The sequence below is a fragment of the Salvelinus sp. IW2-2015 genome, linkage group LG28 (genome assembly GCF_002910315.2).
Source record: "Salvelinus sp. IW2-2015 linkage group LG28, ASM291031v2, whole genome shotgun sequence".
NCBI classification, from domain to species: Eukaryota; Metazoa; Chordata; class Actinopteri; order Salmoniformes; family Salmonidae; genus Salvelinus; species Salvelinus sp. IW2-2015.
The window spans coordinates 9,727,593-9,753,332 of NC_036868.1; the positions used below are offsets into that span (position 1 = coordinate 9,727,593).

The 25,740-nt window shown below is 42.5% G+C and overlaps 2 protein-coding genes across 12 annotated transcripts in view; one reads left to right on the forward strand and one right to left on the reverse strand.

Moving 5' to 3' along the window:
- LOC111954242 (TGF-beta activated kinase 1 (MAP3K7) binding protein 2) overlaps window positions 1-2,080 on the forward strand; it is a 73,651-nt gene extending 71,571 nt beyond the window's left edge. For all 10 annotated transcript variants that reach the window (XM_023973803.3, XM_023973807.3, XM_023973805.3 and 7 more), the window contains one exon: window positions 48-2,080. In XM_023973803.3, the coding sequence (XP_023829571.1) occupies window positions 48-160 (113 nt within the window). In that variant the 3' untranslated portion in view covers window positions 161-2,080. The remainder of the gene's footprint in view (window positions 1-47) is intronic.
- Window positions 2,081-2,370: 290 nt separating this feature from the next.
- On the reverse strand, window positions 2,371-24,287 carry LOC111954007 (probable ribonuclease ZC3H12D). 2 transcript variants are annotated; one of them, XM_023973492.3, is made up of 6 exons: window positions 24,125-24,287; window positions 7,205-7,711; window positions 5,480-5,619; window positions 4,710-4,944; window positions 4,268-4,374; window positions 2,371-3,724 (listed from the first exon to the last, which is right to left on the reverse strand). In XM_023973492.3, the coding sequence occupies exons 2-6, from the start codon at window positions 7,531-7,533 to the stop codon at window positions 2,694-2,696; spliced, it is 1,842 nt and encodes a 613-aa protein (XP_023829260.1). In that variant the 5' UTR covers window positions 7,534-7,711; window positions 24,125-24,287; the 3' UTR covers window positions 2,371-2,693. The 2 variants fall into 2 exon arrangements, with proteins under 2 accessions (XP_023829260.1, XP_023829259.1); XM_023973491.3 differs by having other exon boundaries at window positions 7,205-7,759.
- Window positions 24,288-25,740: the final 1,453 nt, after the last annotated feature.

Below are 25,740 nucleotides of genomic sequence, written 5' to 3' on the forward strand. Positions count from 1 at the left end.
CCTCTTTCTATCCCTCCCTCTCTCTTTCCCTCCCTCCCTCTATCCAGAGTCAGACCAGGAGGAAGACGAGGGGACGCAGTGGAGCTGCACGGCCTGCACCTTCCTCAACCACCCGGCCCTCAACCGCTGTGAACAGTGCGAGTTCCCACGGCACTTCTGAGCCACAAAGACGCCGACAATACCCAACACCCCGCTCCACTTTTCAATGAGAATCAAAGAAACTAGATTTGAAAGGTTTTTCTTTTGCTAGTGGTAAGAAAATGAATGGACAGGGTTTGTAGTTTTTTCCATTTTGGGCCTGTTCCTCCCCCCCTCCTCCGAGGTTTGTAGAATGCTGAAGGCTTGACTGGATAGTGTTTACAGGTTGTGTTACTTTACTTAGCCAGCAGAGTTGGATGATACCTCACCTTGGAGTCTCTGCATGCGTGGGTCACCCCCCTGCTCAACGCTCGACGGGCGACTTTACCCCTGGGGATGCCTCGCTGCTTCCTTATACAGTATTATCGGTGTCCTGCAGTGTGAGGGCACACACACACACGCACGAAAACCAACATGGGTGCCAACGTGCCTTTGCTGATTTGTGATGGCCTAATCAGGAATGGGAACTTTGGTCAGCTGTCACCTCACACCTGAAGGGAAAACTAACAGACTACTTGTGGACTATTTGTTTGGTTGCTGTTTCTATAGGATGGCTGGGGGAAACTCACAGTGTTATTACTGCCACCAAAACTTGCCTCTCGTTCTCCCCTGTWGTGTCCCTTATCAATCTCTTCAATCTACAGTAAAAAGAACGGAAAATAAATTGCATGCTTTTTGTGTACAGTACATAGAGGGAGGAAATACCCTTGAGCTTTTTACTGTACATAATTTTTGAATGTGCCTTAAAATGCCTTCTTCCTCACTCTATGAAACACATGTATTTCCTGTAAGTATAGCTTTATAGACTTTATTAACTTTGTTTTGTTTCCATTCTTTCAAACCAATAAGCACAGTGTCCCTTTTAAGCTCTTTACTTGATTTCTGTGAGAATTTAAGTATCGTGTAAAAAAGGGGAGCAGTTGTATGAAAACTCTGCAGTCCTGAAGCTTCGTTCACTCAGTCTGTTGTTCATCGCTTGTGTAAATGCAGAATTTCCTGTGTACGATCTGCAGATGCAGCAAAATCTAAAGATGGACGAGTTTTCTAGGATGCCAGAGCTCTTGGACTAGTGAAAAAAGCTCAGAAGCAGAATGACATCTTATCAGACAACTGGAATGTAGGTTTAATATTTGGGGACTTTTACACCTCAGCGTCACGAGACCCATGAATTTTTAGTTCATCCTAAAACTTGCATCAAAATAGAAGCTTTCAAATCGGATGGAAGAAAAGACTTTGGTAATTGTATTAAGGTGTGTTGTCTATGTACAGCTTGGTGGAAGGCAACTGTTTCCTGAGGGCTTTCAGAATCAGAGTATTTTGCTATGCAGTTTAAATAGGGTTTTCTAGTGTCCCAAAGATCAGAATGAATATGTTTTAAAGTATTCCTGTTTCAAATCAGCAGATATTTATATAGGTATGTGCCCTACCATATCTCCTCCTGGCCAGAAGTTTAGAATATATCCTCCAAAAAAAGACGACAAGGACAGTGCCATCTTTACATTTCTAGTAAAGTGTGACAAAATGGTGACTGTCCTCTTTGTATCTTGTTTTTATTTGGTTTAATTTGTCCTGTGAAGCTTTTGTTTGATGAGGATGGTTTAAAAGTTTACCATTGTAATGATTTTACCTTAATTGTGGAATAGTTTATTATTCTTTGTGAAGTTTTTTTACATGTTGCCTTACATTAATGCCTTAGATTGGCATTTGTATTGATTATCTATGCAGTCACAAATCAAGTTTCTTTTTTTTTTTTTTTACCAAAGCTTAGTATATTGTTAAAACGATTAGGTAGAAGCTAAATTCTTTGTTGTCTCTGTTAAGCACTTATGTCATATTTTTTTCCCTCTAAAACCCCCAAAGAAACCCAGTTTTCAGCTTTATCTGCAAAGCTCGGTGTGAAGAGTCAGTTCATACTTGTTTTATTAATAAAATAAAATAAAATCATTTGGATATCTAAAGTGTGTTTGATTTTAGCTGGGAAAACTGTCTTTGTAACAGATAAGTTATTTGTAAAAAGAAAAGAAAAAAGAAAAAAAATCTATTCTGGATTTCTTACTGGATATTCTACTTGTTGATTCCATTCCATTGGTTGTTGGCTTGTGGTGACGTGATGACAATTGTCTTTGGATCATTTCTCCTCACTCCAATAGATGGCAGTAGAGACCTAAAATAGTTGGTACGGTAAAGTGCAGGGAGCATGGCAGTGTGTAAATGAGATGGATAATCAGACAATTGCCAATGACTTATGTTTAATATGGATAAGAAACATGACAAGGACCGCATTATTCTGCATACCATACAGGTCAACATCCATTTTGTATTATAGCTTCCCTCAGTTTGAGGCTACATGATAAAACAACACATGCTGCTTTGAATATATTTAAGTCAATGCTAGATTCAAAATGAACTAGCATCATTCAGGAGACAGTAGTGCATTGCACTTGACATACATAACACATTCAGCTCAGATTGCTACATTTCAAGCTTTCCTCCTCTAGTCTGCTGAGGACTACTGTGTTTAATGCTTACAGAGAAATCATCACAGGTCTTGCATGTTAGAAAGGAATGTGGCTGATTCGGAACCTCTGAATCAGAGGCACCAGCTCTGACATATTGAGGGTGTGTGGGTACACACTCATCACATAGTCTACCATGCTGTGGGGGAAGAGGGTGCTGAGCTGGTTCTTCACACTCCTCCTCTGCTCACTCTCTGGAGCTTTACCTCCATTGGACCTGGTCATCCCCACTCTCTCGCCAGAGAGGCCCTGTCCCGGGCTGTGTTCTGGGAGGCTGTGCCTCTGCCTTTGTGGGGGAGGACTCTGGAGGTACTGCTGCTCTGTGAAATGGATATGGTTACTGTGAACAGCATAGGAGCACTCTCCTAGCCGTGGCTGGAGATGTTGGTGTCTGTACATGCACGGGCTGCACTCAAAGCTTTGTGAGTCGTCACAGCCACACTGTGGCAGTTTTTGGGGGGCATCCCAGGCTGAGGAGGGTCCACCCAGGCTGAGCCTCTGTTGGTTGCTGGTGTGGCTGTGACTGCTGGAAGTGCTGGAAGGGTAGAAGTCCCCACTGCGCTGGCTGCAGTTGGCCACCCCACTGCTGTAGGTGTAGGACACCACTGGCCCCTTGGTGTTGTTGGTGTGGTCCTGGCCATAGAGTCTGGACAGGGAGGCTTCCAGGGAGCTGAAGGCCTCGTCAGTGTCTGGGCTGGGGCAGAGGCGGAGGCTGGACCTGTGGTGTAGAGCTGGGCTGCCTGTTTTTCTCTGGCTGGTGAACTGATCGCTAGGCGAAGCCCTGTGGGAATGGGAATGCTCTTCTTTTATAAGGGGAGGCGGTGTGGATAGATATCTGTATAGATGAGTAGTAGTTAGATCCAGCTCATAAGGGGAGTAAGTGTGGGCCTCCTGGCTGACTTCCTGGATCAGAGCAGGGCTGGGGCCTGAGGGAAGAAATGACCGCTCCCTGTCTGTTTGAGCAGTAGGTTTGCTCTTGGCTCTCAGCTCATCTGCCACAGACAGCTGTGATTGGTTGGAGCGCTCTGGGTGGTAGAACTTGCACTTCACTCCGTAAGTACACTTCTTTCCTGGAAAGAAACAAATAAGGAATATTTATGGGCTTTCAAAACACGGCTTGCAGATGTACCATGTATCTCTTTAAAGAGACTGTCAACAAGGATGTGTGTCCGTCTGAGTGTACTGTAAAGCCCTCTCCCCCCCTTCTTCAGTACTGTAAACACACTTAGCAAGGCAAACAAAAATAAGGTCTGGTCTCCAGCCTGTTTTTGATCCACTAGGTACACGGTGGAGTGCTATGAGGGAGCTTTGTACTCCCCTGACAGGAATAATCCCAGGCCTGCCGTTTAATCTGAAGCTCTATTATCCTGGGTGTCGATAAAAAGGCCTTTTGTTTGTGAGTGGTACTGTGCCTTGGAGTGGAGCTGCTCTCTTATGGCCAACAGACAACTGACAGGCAACCAAATAAAATCCCAAGACCCAACTGCTAATCACAAATTGGAAATCAAATCCTGCTCAGCTGGCTCATATTGGATGAGTTACAGTCAAACACCCCCCAGATAAATGAGAAAGGAAACTGAAAATAAAAGTGTATTGTAAAAATATCTACCAACCATACGGGCAATGCTGCTGCTTGTTTTCTGGGGTCCACTGCTTTTTCATCAGAAAGTTGTCAATCGTTGGGCCATTCCTTCCTAGAGGATCATCTGGAGGCATGAACCTCGAATATAAAGTCATAGAAAGACAAAGTAAGCATGATGCTCAAAACTCTTGGAAGTCATGCCTTTGTTACAGATATATCATATGTTTACAAGCTGGAGTGATTTTGTAGGTGGTGGAACCATCTCTCGTACTGTATCCCTGTCCCCAACCCCAATTTAAAATGGTTTATATCCTCCTTATAGGCCCTGCATCAGGTACCCTCATAGATGTTAAGGGCTTGTAAGTAAGCATTTCACAGCAAGGTCTACACCTGTTGTATTCGGCGCATGTGACAAATACAGTTTGATTTGATTTGATTTGACCTTTGCTGAGTGATTCAGTGTTGGGACTTACTTGTCATTGGCAAAGCTGTACATCAACAGCCTTTCCTCTATGAATGTCTTCCACTCTGGCTTCTCTATCTGCAGGTCTCTGTAGTTGTCATTGGACACAACGATGCCATCGGACTCGTAGGCCAGTTTGACGATGTAGCGGTCGTCGTAACACACCACTCTCTTCCCGTTGACGCAGCGTGACGGGGTGTACACCAGGATCGTCCTCTTCTCCAGCTCATGGAGGATGTGCTGATCTGCAGGGCCACGTGACAAGAGGTTAGGGTTTCACGGAGTTGATGGATCGTATGTCAACCATTAACAAGACATGGTCTTTGTCCCAAATGGCAAATATTTCCCTATATAGTGCACTACTTTTGACCTGAGCCTTTTGACCAAAGCCCTATGGGCACTACATAGGGGAAAAGGGTGCCATTTGGTCCGAAGACATGGTGTGAACAACAATTCTCAGTTATAAAAGACCATAAAGAAGATTGAAACCTGGACCATTAATGTCCCTTACGAAAAAAGATTGCAGTCAGAGTGCAATATATCAGCAATATGCTGCAAATACTGCGTCCATACTGTAGTCCTTTTGCAGTGTAACTGCAGCTACAGTGCAGTATAACTGCAGTTCAACTGCAGTTATTCTGCAAAATACCACAGCACTTGTACTGCAGTTTCAAAACGAATCTGTTTTGTAAGGGATTGTAGATCTCTGTGTGTTGGTGACCTTTAGCTCCACAGTGCCATCTATCCCTGGTCAGACAGTATAACAGGTGTGTGTCCTACCTGTCATGGGGGCCTCGGGACTGGGCTGCTCCTTCCTCCACAGGGGCACGAACACAGTGATGTCACGAAGACCCCTCTCCAGAAACCACCTGACTGCCAGCAGCAGCCCCCGGCATGAAAACACTTGCTTGTTGCCATGGCTACAAAGACAGGGGCAGAGTATGAAAATTAGCTTCCTTTTTTCACTTCTAAACAGCTGTCACGTCTCTTTTCCCTTCTCAGAAAGCCTGTCAGCCGTGTGACCCAACTACTCCAATTCATGTGAACTCTTTTGCAGAACAACAGCAAAGAGACTGTTGTGTGTCCTTCAATCCCAAAAACCAGTCTTAAGGGAAAACTATCTCCCCGAATGACTATAAACTGGAATAACAGGAAGTCTCAGAATCTCTGTGTGCCTCTTCAACAACACTACTCTTCTGTTCTTAGAAAAGCTTGGATAAGATATAATGTTACACTTATTTAACCTCGTATGACAGATGTGAGCTGCAGCATCCCGTATAGTAGTGGCGTGATGTCTCCAGCAGAACTTTAGATAGGTCTAAGACTTGTTGTGTGGAGGTCTCAAAGGGCCTGAATGACAGCAGCTCACTGAGAGAGGATGATTTGCCTACAGGCAGCAGTAAATAGAGCAATCAACCATCAGGAAGTGGTAGGCAGCTTTGCACCAAACATAAGACCTCATTGCCTTTTTAAAACCACTGGGGCACCGAACCCAACAACAACACTAGCACAACAATGATGTTATAGAAAATACACAATGATTAGTAGAAAGATGTCCTTTGCTTAGAAAGTTGAGACAGTGTTTTGGGTAGAATTTATTTTTCTCTCCAGTCAGACAGAGACCTTTAGGGACAAGGAAACTCAGGACTTAAGTAATCAAAGGTGGCTTTGTAAGCAAACTGCACAGTCGCTGAGATTTCTGACAACGGGGTGAGTATGAGAGGAGTGACTGTGCCTTAGAAGTAGAAACCTTCAAAGTTCAGCAACAGTCCCCCACAAAAAGCAGATCTAATTCAATACGAGTGATCTGTGTCAGAAAGAAGTTCTCCGATTTATGAGAAGTGAACATGTTGTTTTGTTCCTCTCGGTTTCTACTATAGTTTCATCTCCTCCCACCATCACCTGTTGATTATCTCAGAGTATTTTTAGCTTGTTTTTCCTCTCACTATTGTTATAGCATATCTGTTGCTATTGATCGATAGCCAATTGCCATTGCATCTGAATACGAGTTATTTATGTTGAAGGCAAAGGTCATCCTCTAATACACCTGTGGTCACCTGCCAGCCACCGCAGATTCTTCTGAAATTCACCTCAAAGCATCGCCCACTCTCGCTTCCCTCTCTATTAACGAGGAAGCGTGAGATGAGTTGGTCTGTGAAGTGAAACTGGAGTGGATATAGCATTCAGTTACTGGCACGCAACGGTAACACCGTTATTTATACCTCCGTGGGTAACGTCTGCCAAGAATAGGACAAGTCAGGTAGCCGCATAAAGTAAAAATGAAAGGAACATTGATGTACTACTTCACATGCTCTCTATGGGGGCAATATACCGTGACAATACAGGTACTGTCCGTGACCAGATAAATCCATATGTGCTGTTGTGTTTTTTCCCCATTAGTACTTACATTACCTTCATTTGTGCCAGCATTTCATCCAGTACTCTGTCTTTATCCATCTAATGCTACAATCCCTATAGTCCTAAATGGAGGATCAGTACACTCACCTCATGGCCACATTGCTTCCATCAATGACCACTGGTCTGAATCCCCCAGTGGGATCCCTGTCTGTAGCTGAGCTGGGCCGCAGGGGCTGGCTGGGCTGGGGAGAGCTGCAGCCTCGGGGGATCAGCTGTGGGCTGGAGTAGGCTGAGCGGCTGGCTGGTATGGATGGGGTGGGGGTGGTGGTAGTGGGGGTCTGGCAGGTCTTGATCAGCTCCTCCAGTATGTCGTTGGTCTGGGCGTCATGGCGCAGGCTCTCCAACACGCGCACAATGTCACTGTGGGAGTAGCCCAGCTTGAGGAAGCGCTCRACTTTTCCATGCTGCTTGTCCATGCTGCTGGTCCTTAGCTCAGTTAGGCTTCCTCCCTCAGTTCTGTCAGTGTCTCTAAGTAGTCTAGGTGTCCTCCTTCCAGTCTCCTGGCAGGGCTCTGTCTGTTGGGGAATCCTCCTCGCCTCCCTTTTCTATCATTTCATCATGGTTTCCACAGCAACAGTGTCAGTTTTGGAAGATCTGACAGGTGCAGAAGAGACGAGGGTTGAGGTGAGGCATTCGCTGGTTCTGTAAACACAGGAAGTATCATGGTGGAGTCAGAGGGACTTTTAGACACTTTGAATGTGGTTAGACTGGCAGCGATAGAATTGGCTGCTTGCGCTGCCACAGCCTCATGATCACACACGCACGTCATAACAGGTCGAGAAAGCCCCTGTAGTCTCAGGCCAACTTAAATAAAGCCCTGCTCTAATGCTTTCATTTGGTGTCTGATACCAGTGGTGTCCGTTGTCATAACAAATATACACCACTGGAATCGTTGAGGATGTTTGTCGTAAAACAGAAATGTTTTGTGACATTTGTTTTGCAAAAACTTAACACCAACCCAGTCAGACATCTTCTAAAAATAATCTGGAAAACCCTAACAATTATTTTACAAAGTGACTGCACTAATGACTGGGAGGGTGAAAAGTGACATACATACCATACAGGTTCACTCCACCCTTTACCTTCTATTCTGGTTCCGGGATGTGCTTAACTCTAAGAACAGCAAGAAGTTGTCAACAATATTAAGATCATGTGTATTTTACACAGATCGTAGACAGTGAACAGTGAACAAGCACTCAGTGAAACTCCTTGTCTCTATTTTAGCATGTGAAGTTACACTTGTATGCACACATACAATTGTTAGGCCTTATGTTTAAATACCATCCACCCCTATCATTTGTTCCTTCATAGCACCCTTTCATCCTGATTGCATTTGACTTTGAAAGGCAGTGGTGTTTTCACTTTGATAAGAGACTTGTTTATTGCCTCTTGGATAAAGAGGAAGTCAATGTCACGCTAAYACGAACATTGCCATGTTTTAATATATATTCGAACAAAGAAGCATACCATGCCAGTTAGTCATCTACATGCACAAACCTTGAGATAACAAGTTGAAGATCACTTTACATTCAGGTACCCTACACCCCCATGTTCACTTGCATGTGAGAAAGTGAGAACAGTGTTGATGATCTTATACCTCTTCACAGCTTGAATAATCTACATCTAACCACATCCCCTCACACCATTTAATCTCAAACCAGAATATTCATTCTGCACCAGACTAGACACATGCCGACTTTATTTTTATTTATTTATTTCAACTTTATMTAACCAGGTAGGCCAGTTGAGAACAAGTTCTCATTTACAACTGCGACCTGTCCAAGATAAAGCAAAGCAGTGCGACAAAAACAACAACAGAGTTACACATAAACAAACGTACAGTCAATAACACAAAATAAATAAATAAATAAAATAAACATTTTAAGACAAATCTATGTACAGTGTGTGTAAATGTAGAAGAGTAGGGAGGTAAGGCAATAAATAGGCCCTAGAGGCGAAAATAATTACAATTTTGCATTAGTACTGGAGTGATAGATGTGCAGATGATGATGTGCAAGTAGAGATACTGGGGTGCAAAAGAGCAAGAGGGTAAGTAATACTATGGGGATGAGGTAGTTGGGTGTGCTATTTACAGATGGGATGTGTACAGGAACAGTGATCGGTAAGCTGCTCAGACAGCTGATGCTTAAAGTTAGAGAGGGAGATATAAGACTCCAGCTTCAGAGATTCTTGCAATTCGTTCAGGTCATTGGCAGCAGAGAACTGGAAGGAAAGGCGGCAAAAGTAAGTGTTGGCTTTGGGGATGACCAGTGAAATATTCCTGCTGGAGCGCGTGCTACGGGTGGGTGTTGCTATGGTGACCAGTGAGCTGAGATAAGGCGGGGCTTTACCTAGCAAAGACTTATAGATGACCTGGACCCAGTGGGTTTGGCGATGGATATGTAGTGAGGGCCAGCCAACGAGAGCATACAGGTCGCAGTGGTGGGTAGTATATGGGGCTTTGGTGGCAAAACGGATGGCACTGTGATAGACTARATCCAGTTTGCTGAGTAGTGAGTTGGGGGATATTTTGTAAATGACATCGCCGAAGTCAAGGATCGGTAGGATAGTCAGTTTTACGAGGGTAAGTTTGGCGGCATGAGTGAAGGAGGCTTTGTTGCGAAATAGGAAGCCGATTCTAGATTTAATTTTGGATTGGAGATGCTTAATGTGAGTCTGGAAGGAGAGTTTACAGTCTAACCAGACACCTAGGTATTTGTAGTTGTCCACATATTCTAGGTCAGAACAGTCCAGAGTAGTGATGCTAGTCGGGCGGGCGGGGGCAGCAATTGGTTGAAGAGCATGCACTTAGTTTTACTAGCATTTAAAAGCAGTTGGAGGCCACGGAAGGAGTGTTGTATGGCATTGAAGCTCGTTTGGAGGTTTGTTAGCACAGTGTCCAAAGAAGGGCCAGAAGTATAGAGAATGGTGTACCTCTGCGTAGAGGTGGATCAGAGAATCACCAGCAGCAAGAGAGACATCATTGATATATAGAGAGAAAAGAGTCGGCCCAAGAATTGAAACCTGTGGCATCCCCATAGAGAATGCCAGAGGTCCGTACAACAGGCCCTCTGATTTGACACACTGAACTCTATCTGAGAAGAAGTTGGTGAACCAGGCGAGGCAGTCATTTGAGAAGCCAAGGCTATTGAGTCTGCCGATAAGAATGTGGTGATTGACCAAGTCGAAAGCCTTGACCAGGTCGATGAAGACGGCTGCACAGTATGGTCTTTTATCGATGGCGGTTATGATATCGTTTAGGACCTTGAGCGTGGCTGAGGGGCACCCATGACCAACTCGGAAACCAGATTGCATAGTGGAGAAGGTATGCTGAGATTCGAAATAGTCGGTGATCTGTTTGTTAACTTGGCTTTCGAAGATTTTAGAAAGGCAGAGCAGGATGGATATAGGTCTATAACAGTTTGGGTCTAGAGTGTCTCCCCCTTTGAAGTGGGGGATGACTGCGGCAGCTTTCCAATCTTTGGGAATCTCAGATGATAAGAAAGAGAGGTTGAACAGGCTAGTAATAGGGGTTGCAACAATTTTGGTGGATAATTTTAGAAAGAGAGGGTCCAGATTGTCTAGCTCAGCTGATTTGTAGGGATTCAGATTTTGCAGTTCTTTCAGAACATCAGCTGTCTGGATTTGGGTGAAGGAGAAGCAGAGGGGTTTGGGTAAGTTTCTGCAAGGGGTGCTGAGATGTTGGCCAGGGTAGGGGTAGCCAGGTGGAAAGCATGGCCAGCCGTGGAAAAATGTTTATTGAAATTATCGATTATTGTAGATTTATCGGTGGTGACAGTGTTTCCCATGCTCAGTGCAGTGGGCAGCTGGGAGGAGGTGCTCTTATTCTCCATGGACTTTAAAGTGTCCCAAAACTTTTTGGAATTAGTGCTACAGGAAGCAAATTTCTGTTTGAAAAAGCTAGCCTTAGCTTTCCTAACTGAGTATATTGGTTCCTGACTTCCCTGAAAAGTTGCATATCGCGGGGGCTATTCGATGCTAATGCAGAACGCCACAGGGTGTTTTTGTGCTGATCAAGGGCAGTCAAGTCTGGGGTGAACCAAGGGCTATATCTGTTCTTAGTTCTACATTTTTTGAATGGGGCATGCTTATTTAAGATGGAGATGGAAAGCACTTTTGAAGAGCACCCAGGCATCCTCTACTGTCGGGATGAGGTCAATATCCTTCCAGGATACCCGGGCTAGGTCGATTAGAAAGGCTTGCCCGCTGAAGTGTTTTAGGGAGTGTTTGACAGTGATGAGGGGTGGTCGTTTGACCGCAGACCCAGTACGCATGCAGGCAATGAGGCAGTGATCGCTGAGATCCTGATTGAAGACAGCAGGTGTGCAGATGATGATGTGCAAGTAGAGATACTGGGGTGCAAAAGTAATACTATGGGGATGAGGTAGTTGGGTGTGCTATTTACAGATGGGATGTGTACAGGAACAGTGATCGGTATGCTGCTCAGACAGCTGATGCTTAAAGTTAGAGAGGGAGATATAAGTCTCCAGCTTCAGTGATTTTTGCAATTCGTTCCAGTCATTGGCAGCAGAGAACTGGAAGGAAAGGCGGCCAAATTCGGTTTTGGCTTTGGGGATGACCAGTGAAATATACCTGCTGGAGCGCGTGCTACAGTGAGCTGAGATAAGGCAGGGCTTTACCTAGCAAAGACTTATAGATGACCTGGAGCCAGTGCGTTTGACGATGAATATGTAGCTACGGCCAGCCAACGCGAGCATATAGGTCGCAGTGGTGGGTAGTATATGGGGGTCAAAAGTTTTAGAACGCCTACTCAATCAAGGGTTTTTCTTTATTTTTACTATTTTCTACATTGTAGAATAATAGTCAAGACATCAAAACAATGAAATAACACATATGGAATCATGTAGTAACCAAAAAAGTGTTAAACAAATCAAAATATATTTTATATTTGAGATTCTTCAAATAGCCACCCTTTGCCTTGATGACAGCTTTGCACACTCTTGGCATTCTCTCAATCAGCTTCATGAGGTAGTCACCTGGAATGCATTTCAATTAACAGGTGTGCCTTCTTAAAAGTTCATTTGTGGAATTTCTTTCCTTCTTAATGTGTTTGAGCCAATCAGTTGTGTTGTGACACGGTAGGGGGGAATACAGAAGATAGCCCTATTTGGTAAAAGACCAAGCCCATATTGCATGATCACTTTAACTCTACCTAAATGTACATATTACCTCAATGACTGCGACTAACCGATGCCCCCCCGCACATTGACTCTGTACCGGTACCACCTGTATATAGCCTCGCTATTGTTATTTTGCTGCTGCTGTTTAATTATTTTTACTTTTAATTTAAAAAATGTACTTATCTATTTTTTACTTAACACTTATTTTTCTTAAAACTGCATGGTTGGTTAAGGGCTTGTAAGTAAGCATTTCACTGTAAGGTTGTATTCGGCGCATGTGACAAATAAATAACATTTGATTTGATGCATCATGGCGAGAACAGCTCAAATAAGCAAAGAGAAATGACAGTCCATCATTACTTTAAGACATGAAGGTCAGTCAATARGGAAKATTTCAAGAACTTTGAGCGTTTCTTCAWGTGCAGTCACACAAACCATCAAGCGCTATGATGAAACTGGCTCTCATGAGGACCACCACAGGAGTTACCTCTGGTGCAGAGGATATGTTCATTAGAGTTCCCAGCCTCAGGAATTGCAGCCCAAATAAATGCTTCACAGAGTTCAAGTAACACACATCTCAGCATCAATTGTTCAGAGGAGACTGTGTGAATCAGGCCTTCATGGTCGAATTGCTGCAAAGAAACCACTACTAAAGGACACCAATAAGAAGAGACTTGCTTAAGCCAAGAGACATGAGCAATGGACATTAGACCGGTGGAGATTTGTCCTTTGGTCTGGAGTCCAAATGTGAGATGTTTGGTTCCAACTGCCGTGTCTTTGTGAGACACCCAGTGTGGGTGAACGGAGGATCTCCGCATGTGTATTTCCCACCGTAAAGCATGGAGGGCATGTGGTCCCGTGTGGCTCAGTTGGTAGAGCATGGCGCTTGCAACGCCAGGGTTGTGGGTTCATTCCCCACGGGGGGACCAGGATGAATATGTATGAACTTTCCAATTTTGTAAGTRGCTCTGGATAAGAGCGTCAGCTAAATGACTTAAATGTAAATGTAAATGAGGAGGAGGTGTCATGGTGTAGGGGTGCTTTGCTGGTGACACTGTCTGTGATATGTTTAGAATTCAACACTTAACCAGCATGGCTACCACAGCCTTCTGCAGCGATACACCATCCCATCTGGTTTGGGCTTAGTGGCACTATAATTTGTTTTTCAACAGGACAATGACCCAACACACCTCCAGGCTGTGTAAGGGCTATTTGACATAGAAGGAGAGTGATGGAGTGCTGCATCAGATGACCTGGCCTCCACAATCCCCCAACCTCAACCAAATTGAGATGGTTTGGGATGAGTCAGACCGCAGAGTGAAGAGAAAGCAGCCAACAAGTGCTCAGCATAAGTTGGAACTCCTTCAAGATTGTTGGAAAAGCATTCCAGGTGAAGCTGGTTGAGAGAATGCCAAGAGTGTGCAAAGCTGTCATCAAGGCAAAGGGTGGCTATTTGAAGAATCTCAAATATAAAATATATTTTGATTTGTTTAACACTTTTTTGGTTACTACATGATTCCATATGTGTTATTTCAGAGTTTTATTCTACAATGTAGGTGTTTATATTACTCTTACATAATTTCCACGTGGGCGAAGATATTGGAAGTTTAATTAAAGCCTATTGGATGATAACTGTTTTTTACCTAGGACAGAAGAATTTCTAACAGACTATTTCCGACATAACATAGGTACAGCAGATCCCCTTAATGTATGGGACACTTTTAAATGTGCCTTTAGAGGCCATGCAATTCTACGCTCATCTCTAAAACAAAAGCAATTTAGGTCAAAAGAGTACATATTAACGAAAGAAATAGAAGGACTAACAGTACAGATAGATAGCAATACAACTGTACCATAGAGACAGAATAAGTTAGAGGAACAACAAAAAGAAATGGAGGGACTTATTCAAGAAAGATCAAATGTAAAATGAACTCAGCAAAAAAAGAAACGTCCCTTTTTCAGGACCCTGTCTTTCAAAGATAATTTGTAAAAATCCAAATAACTTCACAGATCTGTAAAGGGTACACACTATTTCCATGCTTGTTTAATGAGCCATAAACAATTAATGAACATGCACCTGTGGAACGGTCATTAAGACACTAACAGTTTACAGACAGTAGGCAATTAAGGTCAGAGTTATGAAAACATAGGACACTAAAGAGGCCTTTCTACTGACTGAAAAACACCAAAAGAAAGATGCCCAGGGTCCATGCTCATCTGCGTGAAATGTGCCTTAGGCATGCTGCAAGGAGGAATGAGGACTGCAGATGTGGCCAGGGCAATAAATTGCAATGTCCGTATTGTAAGAGGCCTAAGACAGCACTGCAGGGAGACAGGACGGACAGCTGATCGTCCTCGCAGTGGCAGACACCGTGTAACAACACCTGCACAGGATCAGGATGGCAACAACAACTGCCCGAGTTACACAGGAAGGCACAATCCCTCCATCAGTGCTCAGACTGTCCGCAATAGGCTGAGAGAGGCTGGACTGAGGGCATGTAGGCCTGTTGTAAGGCAGGTCCTCACCAGACATCACTGGCAACACGTCGCCTATGGGCACAAAGCCACCGTCGCTGGACCAGACAGGACTGGCAAAAAGTGCTCTTCACTGACGAGTCGTGGTTTTGTCTCACCAGGGGTGATGGTCGGATTCACATTTATCATCGAAGGAATGATCGTTACACCGAAGCCTGCACTCTGGAGTGGGATCGATTTGGAGGTGGTTGGTCCGTCATGGTCTGAGGCGGTGTGTCCACAGCATCATTGGACTGAGCTTGTTGTCATTGCAGGCAATTTCAATGCTATGCGTTACAGGGAAAGACATCTCCGTCCCTCATGTGGTACCCTTCCTGCAGGCTCATCCTGACATGACCCTCCAGCATGACAATAACACCGCCATACTGCTCATTCTGTGCGTGATTTCCTGTAAGACAGGAATGTCAGTGTTCTGCCATGGCCAGCGCAGAGCCCGGATCTCAATCACATTGAGCACATCTGGGACCTGTTGGATCGGAGGGTGAGGGCTAGGGCCAATCCCCCCAGAAATGTCTGGGAACTTGCAGGTGCCTTGGTGGAAGAGTGGGGTAACATCTCACAGCGAGACCTGGCAAATCTGGTGCAGTCCATGAGGAGGAGATGCACTGCAGTATTAATGCAGCTGGTGGCCACACCAGATACTGACTGTTACTTTTGAATTTTGACCCCCCCCCCCCCCTTTGTTCAGGGATAACATCAACATTATTCAATTTCTGTTATTCACATGTCTGTGGAACTTGTTCAGTTTATGTCTCAGTTGTTGAATCTTAATCAAATATTTACACATGTTAAGTTTGCAGTTGACAGTGAGAGGACGTTTCTATTTTTGCTGAGTTTATTATAAAAAATAAAGCGAACTGGATGGAATATGGAGAAAAATGCCCCATATTCTTTTTTATCTTCAACATAGAAATGCTACAATTTTTTTTTTAACTGAAACTAATGACGGAATCACCCATGATTCACTAAAGAATATTTTGAAAGAGGAAGCAAGTACTTTGGCATATGTTTTCGTTTCAGTCTCCTCCATCTCCACTAACCGAAGTTAATTGTATGGATTTTTTTTCTATTAATAATGTAAAATTAACAGCTGTACAGAAAGACTCATGTGAAGGCCAAATTACAGAGGAGGAACTTCTTGATGCAAGTAAAGCCTTTAAGTCTGGGAAAACTCCAGGGCTGGATGGCATACCAGTTGAGGTATACCAAACCTTTGTTGATGTATTCAGAGGACCATTATTAACATGTTTTAAACACTCCTATAAAAATGGCAGATTATCAGATACTCAACAATAAGGTATGATTTCATTATTTGTGAAACAGGATCCAAGTGGTAAATATAAAGATCCAGTTCGTTTCAAAAATTGGAGGCCACTTACACTTTAGTGTTTCTCGCAAAATGCATAGCGCAAAGCATTAAAAAGGTATTGTCGGATATTATTCATCCTAATCAGACAGTTTTTTTGCCAAAAGGCACCTAAAGGACTCTCAGACTATGAGAAACAAGAGTCTCTGGTCGGATGAAACCAAGATTGAACACTTTGGCCTGAATGCCAAGTGTCACGTCTGGTGGAAACCTGGCACCATCCCTACGGTGAAGCATGGTGGTGGCAGCACCATGCTGTGTGGATGTTTTTCAGCTGCAGGGACTGGGAGACGAGTCAGAATCGAGGGAAAGATGAAGTGGAGCAGTACAGAGAGATCCTTGATGAAAACCTGCTCCAGAGCACTCATGATCTCAGACTGGGGTTAAGGTTCACCTTCCAACAGGACAATGACCCTAAGCACACAGCCAAGACAACGCAGGAGTGGCTTGTGTAGTGAGTAAAGGGTCTGAATACTTACAGTGGGGCAAAAAAGTATTTAGTCAGCCACCAATTGTGCAAGTTCTCCCACTTAAAAAGATGAGAGAGGCCTGTAATTTTCATCATAGGTACACTTCAACTATGACAGACAAAATGAGAAAAAAAATCAATACTTTGTTATATACCCTTTGTTGGCAATGACAGAGGTCAAACGTTTTCTGTAAGTCTTCACAAGGTTTTCACACACTGTTGCTGGTATTTTGGCCCATTCCTCCATGCAGATTCCTCTAGAGCAGTGATGTTTTGGGGCTGTTGCTGGGCAACACAGACTTTCAACTCCCTCCAAAGATTGTTCTATGGGGTTGAGATCTGGAGACTGCCCGGGCGGTGTGTTTGGGATCATTGTCATGCTGAAAAGACCAGCCACGTTTTCATCTTCAATGCCCTTGCTGATGGAAGGAGGTTTTTACTCAAATCTCACGATACATGGCCCCATTCATTCTGTCCTTTACACGGATCAGTCGTCCTGGTCCCTTTGCAGAAAAACAGCCCCAAAGCATGATGTTTTCCACCCCATACTTCACAGTAGGTATGGTGTTCTTTGGATGCACTCAGCATTCTTTGTCCTTCAAACACGACGAGTTGAGTTTTTACCAAAAGTTCTATTTTGGTTTCAATCTGACCATATGACATTCTCCCAATCTTCTTCTGGATCTCCAAATGCTCTCTAGCAAACTTCAAGACGGGCCTGAACATGTACTGGCTTAAGCAGGGGGACACGTCTGGCACTGCAGGATTTGAGTCCTGGCGGCGTAGTGTGTTACTGATGGTAGGCTTTGTTACTTTGGTCCCAGCTCTCTGCAGGTCATTCACTAGGTCCCCCCGTGTGGTTCTGGGATTTTTGCTCACCGTTCTTGTGATCATTTGACCCCACGGGGTGGAGATCTTGCGTGGAGCCCCAGATCGAGGGAGATTATCAGTGGTCTTGTATGCCTTCCATTCTTAATAATTGCTCCCACAGTTGATTTCTTCAAACCAAGTGCTTACCTATTGCAGATTCAGTCTTCCCAGCCTGGTGGCAGGTCTACAATTTTGTTTTCTGGTGTCCTTTGACAGCTCTTTGTCTTGGCCATAGTGGAGTTTGGAGTGTGACTGTTTGCGGTTGTGAACAGGTGTTTTTATACTGATAACAAGTTCAAACAGGGCCATTAATACAGGTAACGAGTGGAGGACAGAGGAGCCTCTTAAAGAAGAAGTTACAGGTCTGTGAGAGCCAGAAAATCCTTGCTTGTTTGTAGATGACCAAATACTTATTTTCCACCATAATTTGCAAATTAATTAATWAAAAATCCTACAATGTGATTTTCTGGATTTTTTTTTCTCATTTTGTCTGTCATATTTGAAGTGTACATATGATGAAAATTACAGGCCTCTCTCATCTTTTTAAGTGGGAGAACTTGCACAATTGGTGGCTGACTAAATACTTTTTTGCCCCACTGTATGTAAATGTGATATTTCTGTTTTGCAAAAAATTCTAAAACATGCTTTTGCTTTGTCATTATGGGGTATTGTGTGTAGATTGATGAGGGGGGAAAACAATTTAATAAATGTTTTAATAAGGCTGTAACTCAACGTGGAAAAGTCAAGGGGTCTGAATCCTTTCAAAATGCAATGTATATCTAGGTTATATTTTACTTTCTAACATTAGGATATGTCGTTTCTATTTTRAAGGACTTCAAATGTATCAATGGATGTTTTAGGTAGGCAATACATAGGCTACTGTAAAATGTATTAGAGTTTTCTTGGTATAGAAACACCATAATATAAATTAATTGAATTAAGATAAAATATCAGAAATATATCATAAACAAATGGCCAGTATCAGCTTCTTTTCATAGATAAAAGGGAATAAATAATCTCGAACTGCAGTGGTCAAATAATTTGCGCACAGAAGCAAGCACCAACAAGCTTCAAATATGCATTAAGTGTGGGAAATGCGCCCTACAAATTAAATATTATTATTATTAATATAAAGACAGAAAAATACACACTTAAAAGTTTTGTTACATAAAGGGATATTAGTGAGATTCCGAATATAACCATAATACAAAAAAGAGAAAGGAGAACGGAATATGTTTGAAAAGTCTACATTTAGATTTGATTGGAGAAAGAAAATAAGTGGGCCCTCAGGTCATGACTCAATACTGCCATCTGCAGGAAGATAACAAGATTCCAACATACCATAGTACTCCATTACACTTAACTAGGTACCTGCACAGAGTCCAGTAGGACAGTGTCACAAGGCTACATAGTCACAGGCCCACACTTCACCACTGTTTAAGGGAATACACAGCTGTCCTTGATTGTGAGCTAGAATTAAATGTTGAATGAAATGTGTGCGACACAAGAGGTAAACAACGGTTTTCATCAATAGAATGAATGTAAGGAGGTAAGGTGATATCATAAGGGCATAGCCACAGGAAGTAGTTTGGGGGTGGAGGTGCTGCGTTTGTACGCTAATACAGGACTAGTTAAGGCCCAGTGCACTACATTTGTGAAACATTTTTATTTGAGTGTTCACCAGCATTTGTGCTTGAGTCTGATAATTATCTGTACAAAACAGTTGATCTGATAATACTTGTGGAATGTAAAAATACTTGCTTGATAAACACTACAATGTCCTTGTTTTTGAAAGAAAAGCAAATTTTTTTGTCCATTAAAATAACATCAAATTGACCAGAAATACAGTGTAGACATTGTTAATGTTGTAAATGACTATTGTAGCTGGAAACGGCTGATTTTTAATGGAATCTCTACATAGGCGGACAGAGGCCCATTATCAGCAACTGTCACTCCTGTGTTCCAATGGCACGTTGTGTTAGCTAATCCAAGTTTATCATTTTAAAAGGCTATGAACATTTGAACATCTTGGCCATGTTCTGTTATAATCTCCACCCGGCACAGCCAGAAGAGGACTGGCCACCCCTCATAGCCTGGTTCCTCTCTAGGTTTCTTCCTAGGTTTTGGCCTTTTAGGGAGTTTTTCCTAGCCACCGTGCTTCTACACCTGCATTGCTTGCTGTTTGGGGTTTTAGGCTGGGTTTCTGTACAGCACTTTGAGATATCAGCTGATGTAAGAAGGGCTATATGAATAAATTAGATTTGATTTGATTTGATGTGGACACCTGCTCGTCAAACATCTCATTCCAAAATCATAAGCATTAATATGGAGTTGGTCCCCCATTTGCTGCTATAACAGCCTCCACTCTTCTGGGAAGGCTTTCCACTAGATGTTGGAACATTGCTGCGGGGACTTTTGAGGTCAGGGCTCTGTGCAGGCCTGTCAAGTTCTTCCACACCAATCTCGACAAACCATTTCTGTATGGACCTTGCTTTGTGTGCGGGGGCATTGTCATGCTGAAACAGGAAAGGGCCTTCCTCAAACTGTTGCCACAAAGTTGACAGCACAGAATCGTCTAGAATGTCATTGTATGCTATAGTGTTAAGATTTCCTTTCACTGGAACTAAGGGGCCCAAAGCATGAAAAACAGCCTCAGACCAATATTCCTCCTCCACCGAATTTTACAGTTGGCACTATTCATTGGGGCAGGTAGCATTCTCCTGGTATCCGCCAAACCCAGATTAGTCCGTCGGACTGCCAGATGGTGAAGCGTGATTCATCACTCCAGAGAACGCGTTTCCACTGCTCCAGAGTCCAATGGCGCCGAGCTTTACACCACTACAGCCGACGCTTGGCATTGTGTGCGGCTGCTCGACCATGGAAACCCATTTCATTAAGCTCAGTTCTTGTGCTGACGTTGCTTTCAAGGCAGTTTGGAACTCGGTAGTGAGTGTTGCAACCGTGGACAGATGATGTATACGTGCTACTCGCTTCAGCATTTGGCGGCCCTGTTCTGTGAGCTTGTGTGGCCTACAACTTCGCGGCTGAGCTGTTGTTGCTCCTAGACGTTTACACTTCACAATAACAACACTTACAGTTGACCGGGGCAGCTCTAGCAGGGCAGAAATTTGACAAACTGACTTGTTGGAAAGGTGGATCCTATGACAGTGCCACATTGAAAGTCACTGAGCTCTTCAGTATGGCCTTTCTAATGCAAACGTGTGTCTATGGAGATTGCAATGCTGTGTGCTCGATTTTATACACCTATCAGCAACAGTTTGGCTGAAACAGCCTAATCCACTAATTTAAAGGGGTGTCCACGTACTTTTGTATATATTGTGTATGTCTTTATGCACCAGTCTGTAGTATGTGTCCACAGCTGGGTCAATAGGCCCACCCAGATGGAATGAATGTAGATGGATCCCTAAACACACTTTTCGTGGGGACAGAGGAGTTGTAATCTCTAAAGAACAGTTTCACATGCAATGTGCATATTAGTTAGTTGTTGAAATGCGTTTCAGTTGTGTGTCCTGATATTCAGGCTGATTTGCTCCTATTTCTATTATTTTGTATATACAGTTGAAGTAGGACGTTTACATACACTTAGGTTGCAGTCATTAAAACTCGTTTTTCAACCGCTCCACAAATTTCTTGTAAACAAACTATAGTTTTGGCAAGTCAGTTAGGACATCTACTTTGTGCATGACACAAGTCATTTTTCCAACAATTGTTACAGATTATTTCACTTATAATTCACTATATCACAATTCCAGTGGGTCAGAAGTTTACATATACTAAGTTGACTGTGCCTTTAAACAGCTTGGAAAATTCCAGAAAATGACGTCATGGCTTTAGAAGCTTCTGATAGGCTAATTTACATAATTTGAGTCAATTGGAGGTGTACCTGTGGATGTATTTCAAGGCCTACCTTTAAACTCAGTGCCTCTTTGCTTGACATCTTGAGAAAATCAAAATAAATCAGCCAAGACCTCAGAAAGAAATTGTAGACATCCACAAGTCTGAGTCATCCTTGGGAGCAATTTCCAAACGCCTGAAGGTACCACGTTCATCTGTACAATCAATAGTACGCAAGTATAAACACCATGGGACCACGCAGGAAGGAAGGACGTGTTCTGTCTCCTTGAGATGAACGTACTTTGGTGCGAAAAGTGCAGATCAATCCCAGAACAACAGCAAAGGACCTCGTGAAGATGCTGGAGGAAACAAGTACAAAGGTATCTATATCCACAGTAAAACGAGTCCTATATCGACATAACCTGAAAGGCCGCTCAGCAAGGAAGAAGCCACTGCTCCAAAACCGCCATAATAAAAAAATAAAAAAAGCCAGACTACGGTTTGCAACTGCACGTGGGGACAAAGATCGTACTTTTTGGAGAAATGTCCTCTGGTCTGATGAAACCGAAATAGAACTGTTTGGCCATAATGACCATCATTATGTTTGGAGGAAAAAGGGAAGCAAGGGGTTGGCAGCATCATGTTGTGGGGGTGCTTTGCTGCAGGAGGGTCTGGTGTTCTTCACAAAATAGATGGCATCATGAGAAAGGAAAATTATGTGGATATATTGAAGCAACATCTCAAGACATCAGTCAGGAAGTTCAAGCTTGGTCGCAAATGGGTCTTCCAAATGGACAATGACCCCAACAGTTGTGGCAAAATGGCTTAAGGACACCAAAGTCAAGGTATTGGAGTGGCCATCACAAAGCTCTGACCTCAATCCGATAGAAAATTTGTGGGCAGAACTGAAAAAGTGTGTGAGAGCAGGAGGCCTACAAACCTGACTCCGTTACATCAGCTCTGTCAGGGGGAGTTGGCCAAAATTCACCCAACTTATTGTGGGAAGCTTGTGGAAGGCTACCCGAAACGTTTGACCCAAGTTAAAAAATTTAAAGGCAATGCTACCAAATACTAATTGAGTGTATGTAAACTTCTGACCCACTTGGAATGTGATGAAAGAAATAGAAGCTGAAATAAATCATTCTCTCCACTATTATTCTGACATTTCACATTCTTAAAATAAATTGGTGATCCTAATTGACCGAAGACAGGGCATTTTTACTAGGATTAAATGTCAGGAATTGTGAAAAACTGAGTTTAAATGTATTTGGCTAAGGTGTATGTAAACTTACGACTTCAACTGTATTTTGTGGTAAATAGTTATCTAGTTTATTGCACCATTTTCTTTCTCCAATCAAATAAAAAAATAGCACAATAGATATTATAAGAAATATCAACATTTTTGAGAAGTAGCATCCACACAAGGGAGCAGCTTCTTCTCAATGTATTTTTTAAACTGTAGACTTTTCAAATATGTTCCCTTCTCCTTTCTGTTGTTTATATTATGGCTATATTCCCGCGAATATTCCTTTATGTAATTAAGCTTTTACATGTATATTTTTCTGTCTATATAATAAAAGTAATATTTAATTTGTAGAGTGCATTTGCCACGCTCAATGCACATGTGATGCTTGTTGGTGCTTGCTTCCGTGTGCAAATCATTTGACCACTGCAGTTTGAGATTATTTATTTCCTTTTATTTATGAAAATAATGAGCTATTGGCCTTTATTATTTCGGATTTATTTCTGATACAGTGCCTTCAGAAAGTATTCACACCCCTTGACTTTAAAAAAATGTTGTGTTACAGCCTCAATTAAAAATGGATTAATTTGAGATTATTTTTTTTACACACAATACCCCATAAGGCCAAAGTGGAATTATGTTTTTCAAACATTTTACAAATGAATAAAAAATTTAAAGCTGAAATGTCTTGAGTCAATAAGTATTCAACCCCTTTGTTATGGCAAGCCTACATACGGTCAGGAATAAAATGAATTGCATGGACTCACTCTGTGTGCAATAATAGTGTTTAACATGATTTTTGAATGACTACCGCATCTCTGTACCCCACACATATAATTATCTATGAGGTCCCTCAGTCGAGCAGTGAATTCCAAACACAGATTCAACCACAAAGACCAGAGGTTTTCCTATTCAGGCAGGAATCCTTGGACTGTGCATTTGCATCTTGTTTCAATTTACCTCTTTATTTAGGTTGATGGCATGACGTTGAAACAATGACTTTGATTCAAACATACCATTTTACTATCAACATTGAAACAAGGTCATATAACCAATGTCTAATATTCAACATAATTTCTACATGGAATTTTCAACGCAATTTCTACATACACAGTACATAGTTCTGATGATTATGTTGAAATTAGATTGATGCAACAACCTGTTAGTCAGGTTAAGTCAATGTATTGAAGTTGAAGTTTTACCCTAATTTCAATGTTTACAATGCTGTTTGAAATTATATGAAAACAGAACTGGTTGATGACTGTGTGCCCAGTGGGTAGTCTCTTTTAAGTACACAAATATAATGTATATCAGGAAGACACATAATCCAAATGAACTATCACAGAAACAAAAACTAACAAAAAAAATCCTTTTTTTTTTACTCTAAGAAGTGATAACAAAAAAATTACTTCGGCTCTAAGAAGTTACAAACATTTATCTACTGTAAACCCTTGCAGCTCAACAAGATTTGGATATTAGATGCTAATTTTGCTCTCTCTCTACTTACTGTTGTGGTGGTTAGAAGAAGCATCAGCCTGCTTGTCTGGTAGAGAGCCTGTTGCTGTGTGAATGAGAGAGCCACCTCGGTCACGTTGAGAGACAGAACCTGTGTGTACTGTTTTTATTCATATGAGGAAGTCTCCTGAGACTTTACTTAGACCATTGCCAGCAAGGAAGCAAAAGACAAATGCAGTCATTTCACTTCCTCATTGTAGCCCCATGCAGAGTTTTGGCTATAAAGCTTGTTGTATGTGAGCCCAGAGGGTTTTTCCCCTTTCTCTGTTCTTCCTGGTGTGGCGTTACAACACAGTGGGTCTCCTTGAGACTTAATAGGGGAGAGTGGGGTAAGTTGAGCCATTTTTTACATTCCGCTTCACTACATGCTTAGAAAAAAAGGTGCTAAATAGAACCATATAGGGTTCTTCGGTTTGTCCCCATAGGGGAACCCTTTTTGGTGCTAGGTAGAACCCTTTGCAAAGGGTTCGACCTATGACCCTCTATGTAGGGTTCTACCAAAAAACATTTAATTATCTAAAGGTTCTAGCAAGAAGAACCATTTCACTTTTGGAGGGTTCTTCCTAGAACCGTCTATGAAAGGTTCCACCAGCCTTATTAGCATTTAAAATGACATTCTTTATGACAGTAATTACATATACTGTATAGTAAGGCCTTTCTTCAGTGGTGTTAGGAAAGTCCTGGTTTACAGGCCACATCAGGTCTGCAAGTCACATTATGCTGGCTTGCAAAGTGATGTGTAATTCCAGATTGAATCCAGACAAAGTTGGGTTAAGTGACATTTTTTCACTCGCAACCTGCAATCAGAATGATTGCTGGGGTAGGGAAGATTGAATACTGAGAATACCACAATCATCTAAACTGGAACAACCATCCCGGTAATGAGTGTAATATGTCATATAATGGAGGAAAGTCATGCTTTTTCAATTAATTCAGAGGGAGGGTTAAGTATTGTTTGATTTAGCCCGGGGGAGGGTCATGTAATTTGTAATGGATTAAATGTCATATAGCTCAGTGTTTGAGAATTAGTTGCATATTATATCTCAACGTGTGCCCGATCCTGCCCCTCATCCCTGATTCTCTGCTGGGCGCTCAATATCAAGTGCGCCTAGTGTGGTCTCAATTCAATTATCCATTGCCTATACTATAGGCCATAGGCCTAGGGCTAGGCTGTATGGAGAGCATGCTTGGAGACGCACAGGGCACATTTATATTTATAAAAACATTTACAGTACCAGTCAAAAGTTTGGACACACCAACTCATTCAAGGGTTTTAATTAATTTTTTATTATTTTCTACATTGTACAATAATAGTGAAGACATCAAAACTATGAAATAACACATGGAATCATGGAGTAACCAAAAAAGTGTTAAACAAATCAAAATATATTTTAGATTTTAGATTCTTCAAAGTAGCCACCCTTTGCCTTCATGACAGCTTTGCATTCTCTCAACCAGCTTCATGATGTAGTCACCTGGAATGCTTTTCCAACAGTCTTGAAGGAGTTCCCACATATTCTGAGCACTTGTTGGCAGCTTTTCCTTCACTCTGCGGTCCAACTCATCCCAAACAATCTCAATTGGGTTGAGGTCGGGTGATTGTGGAGG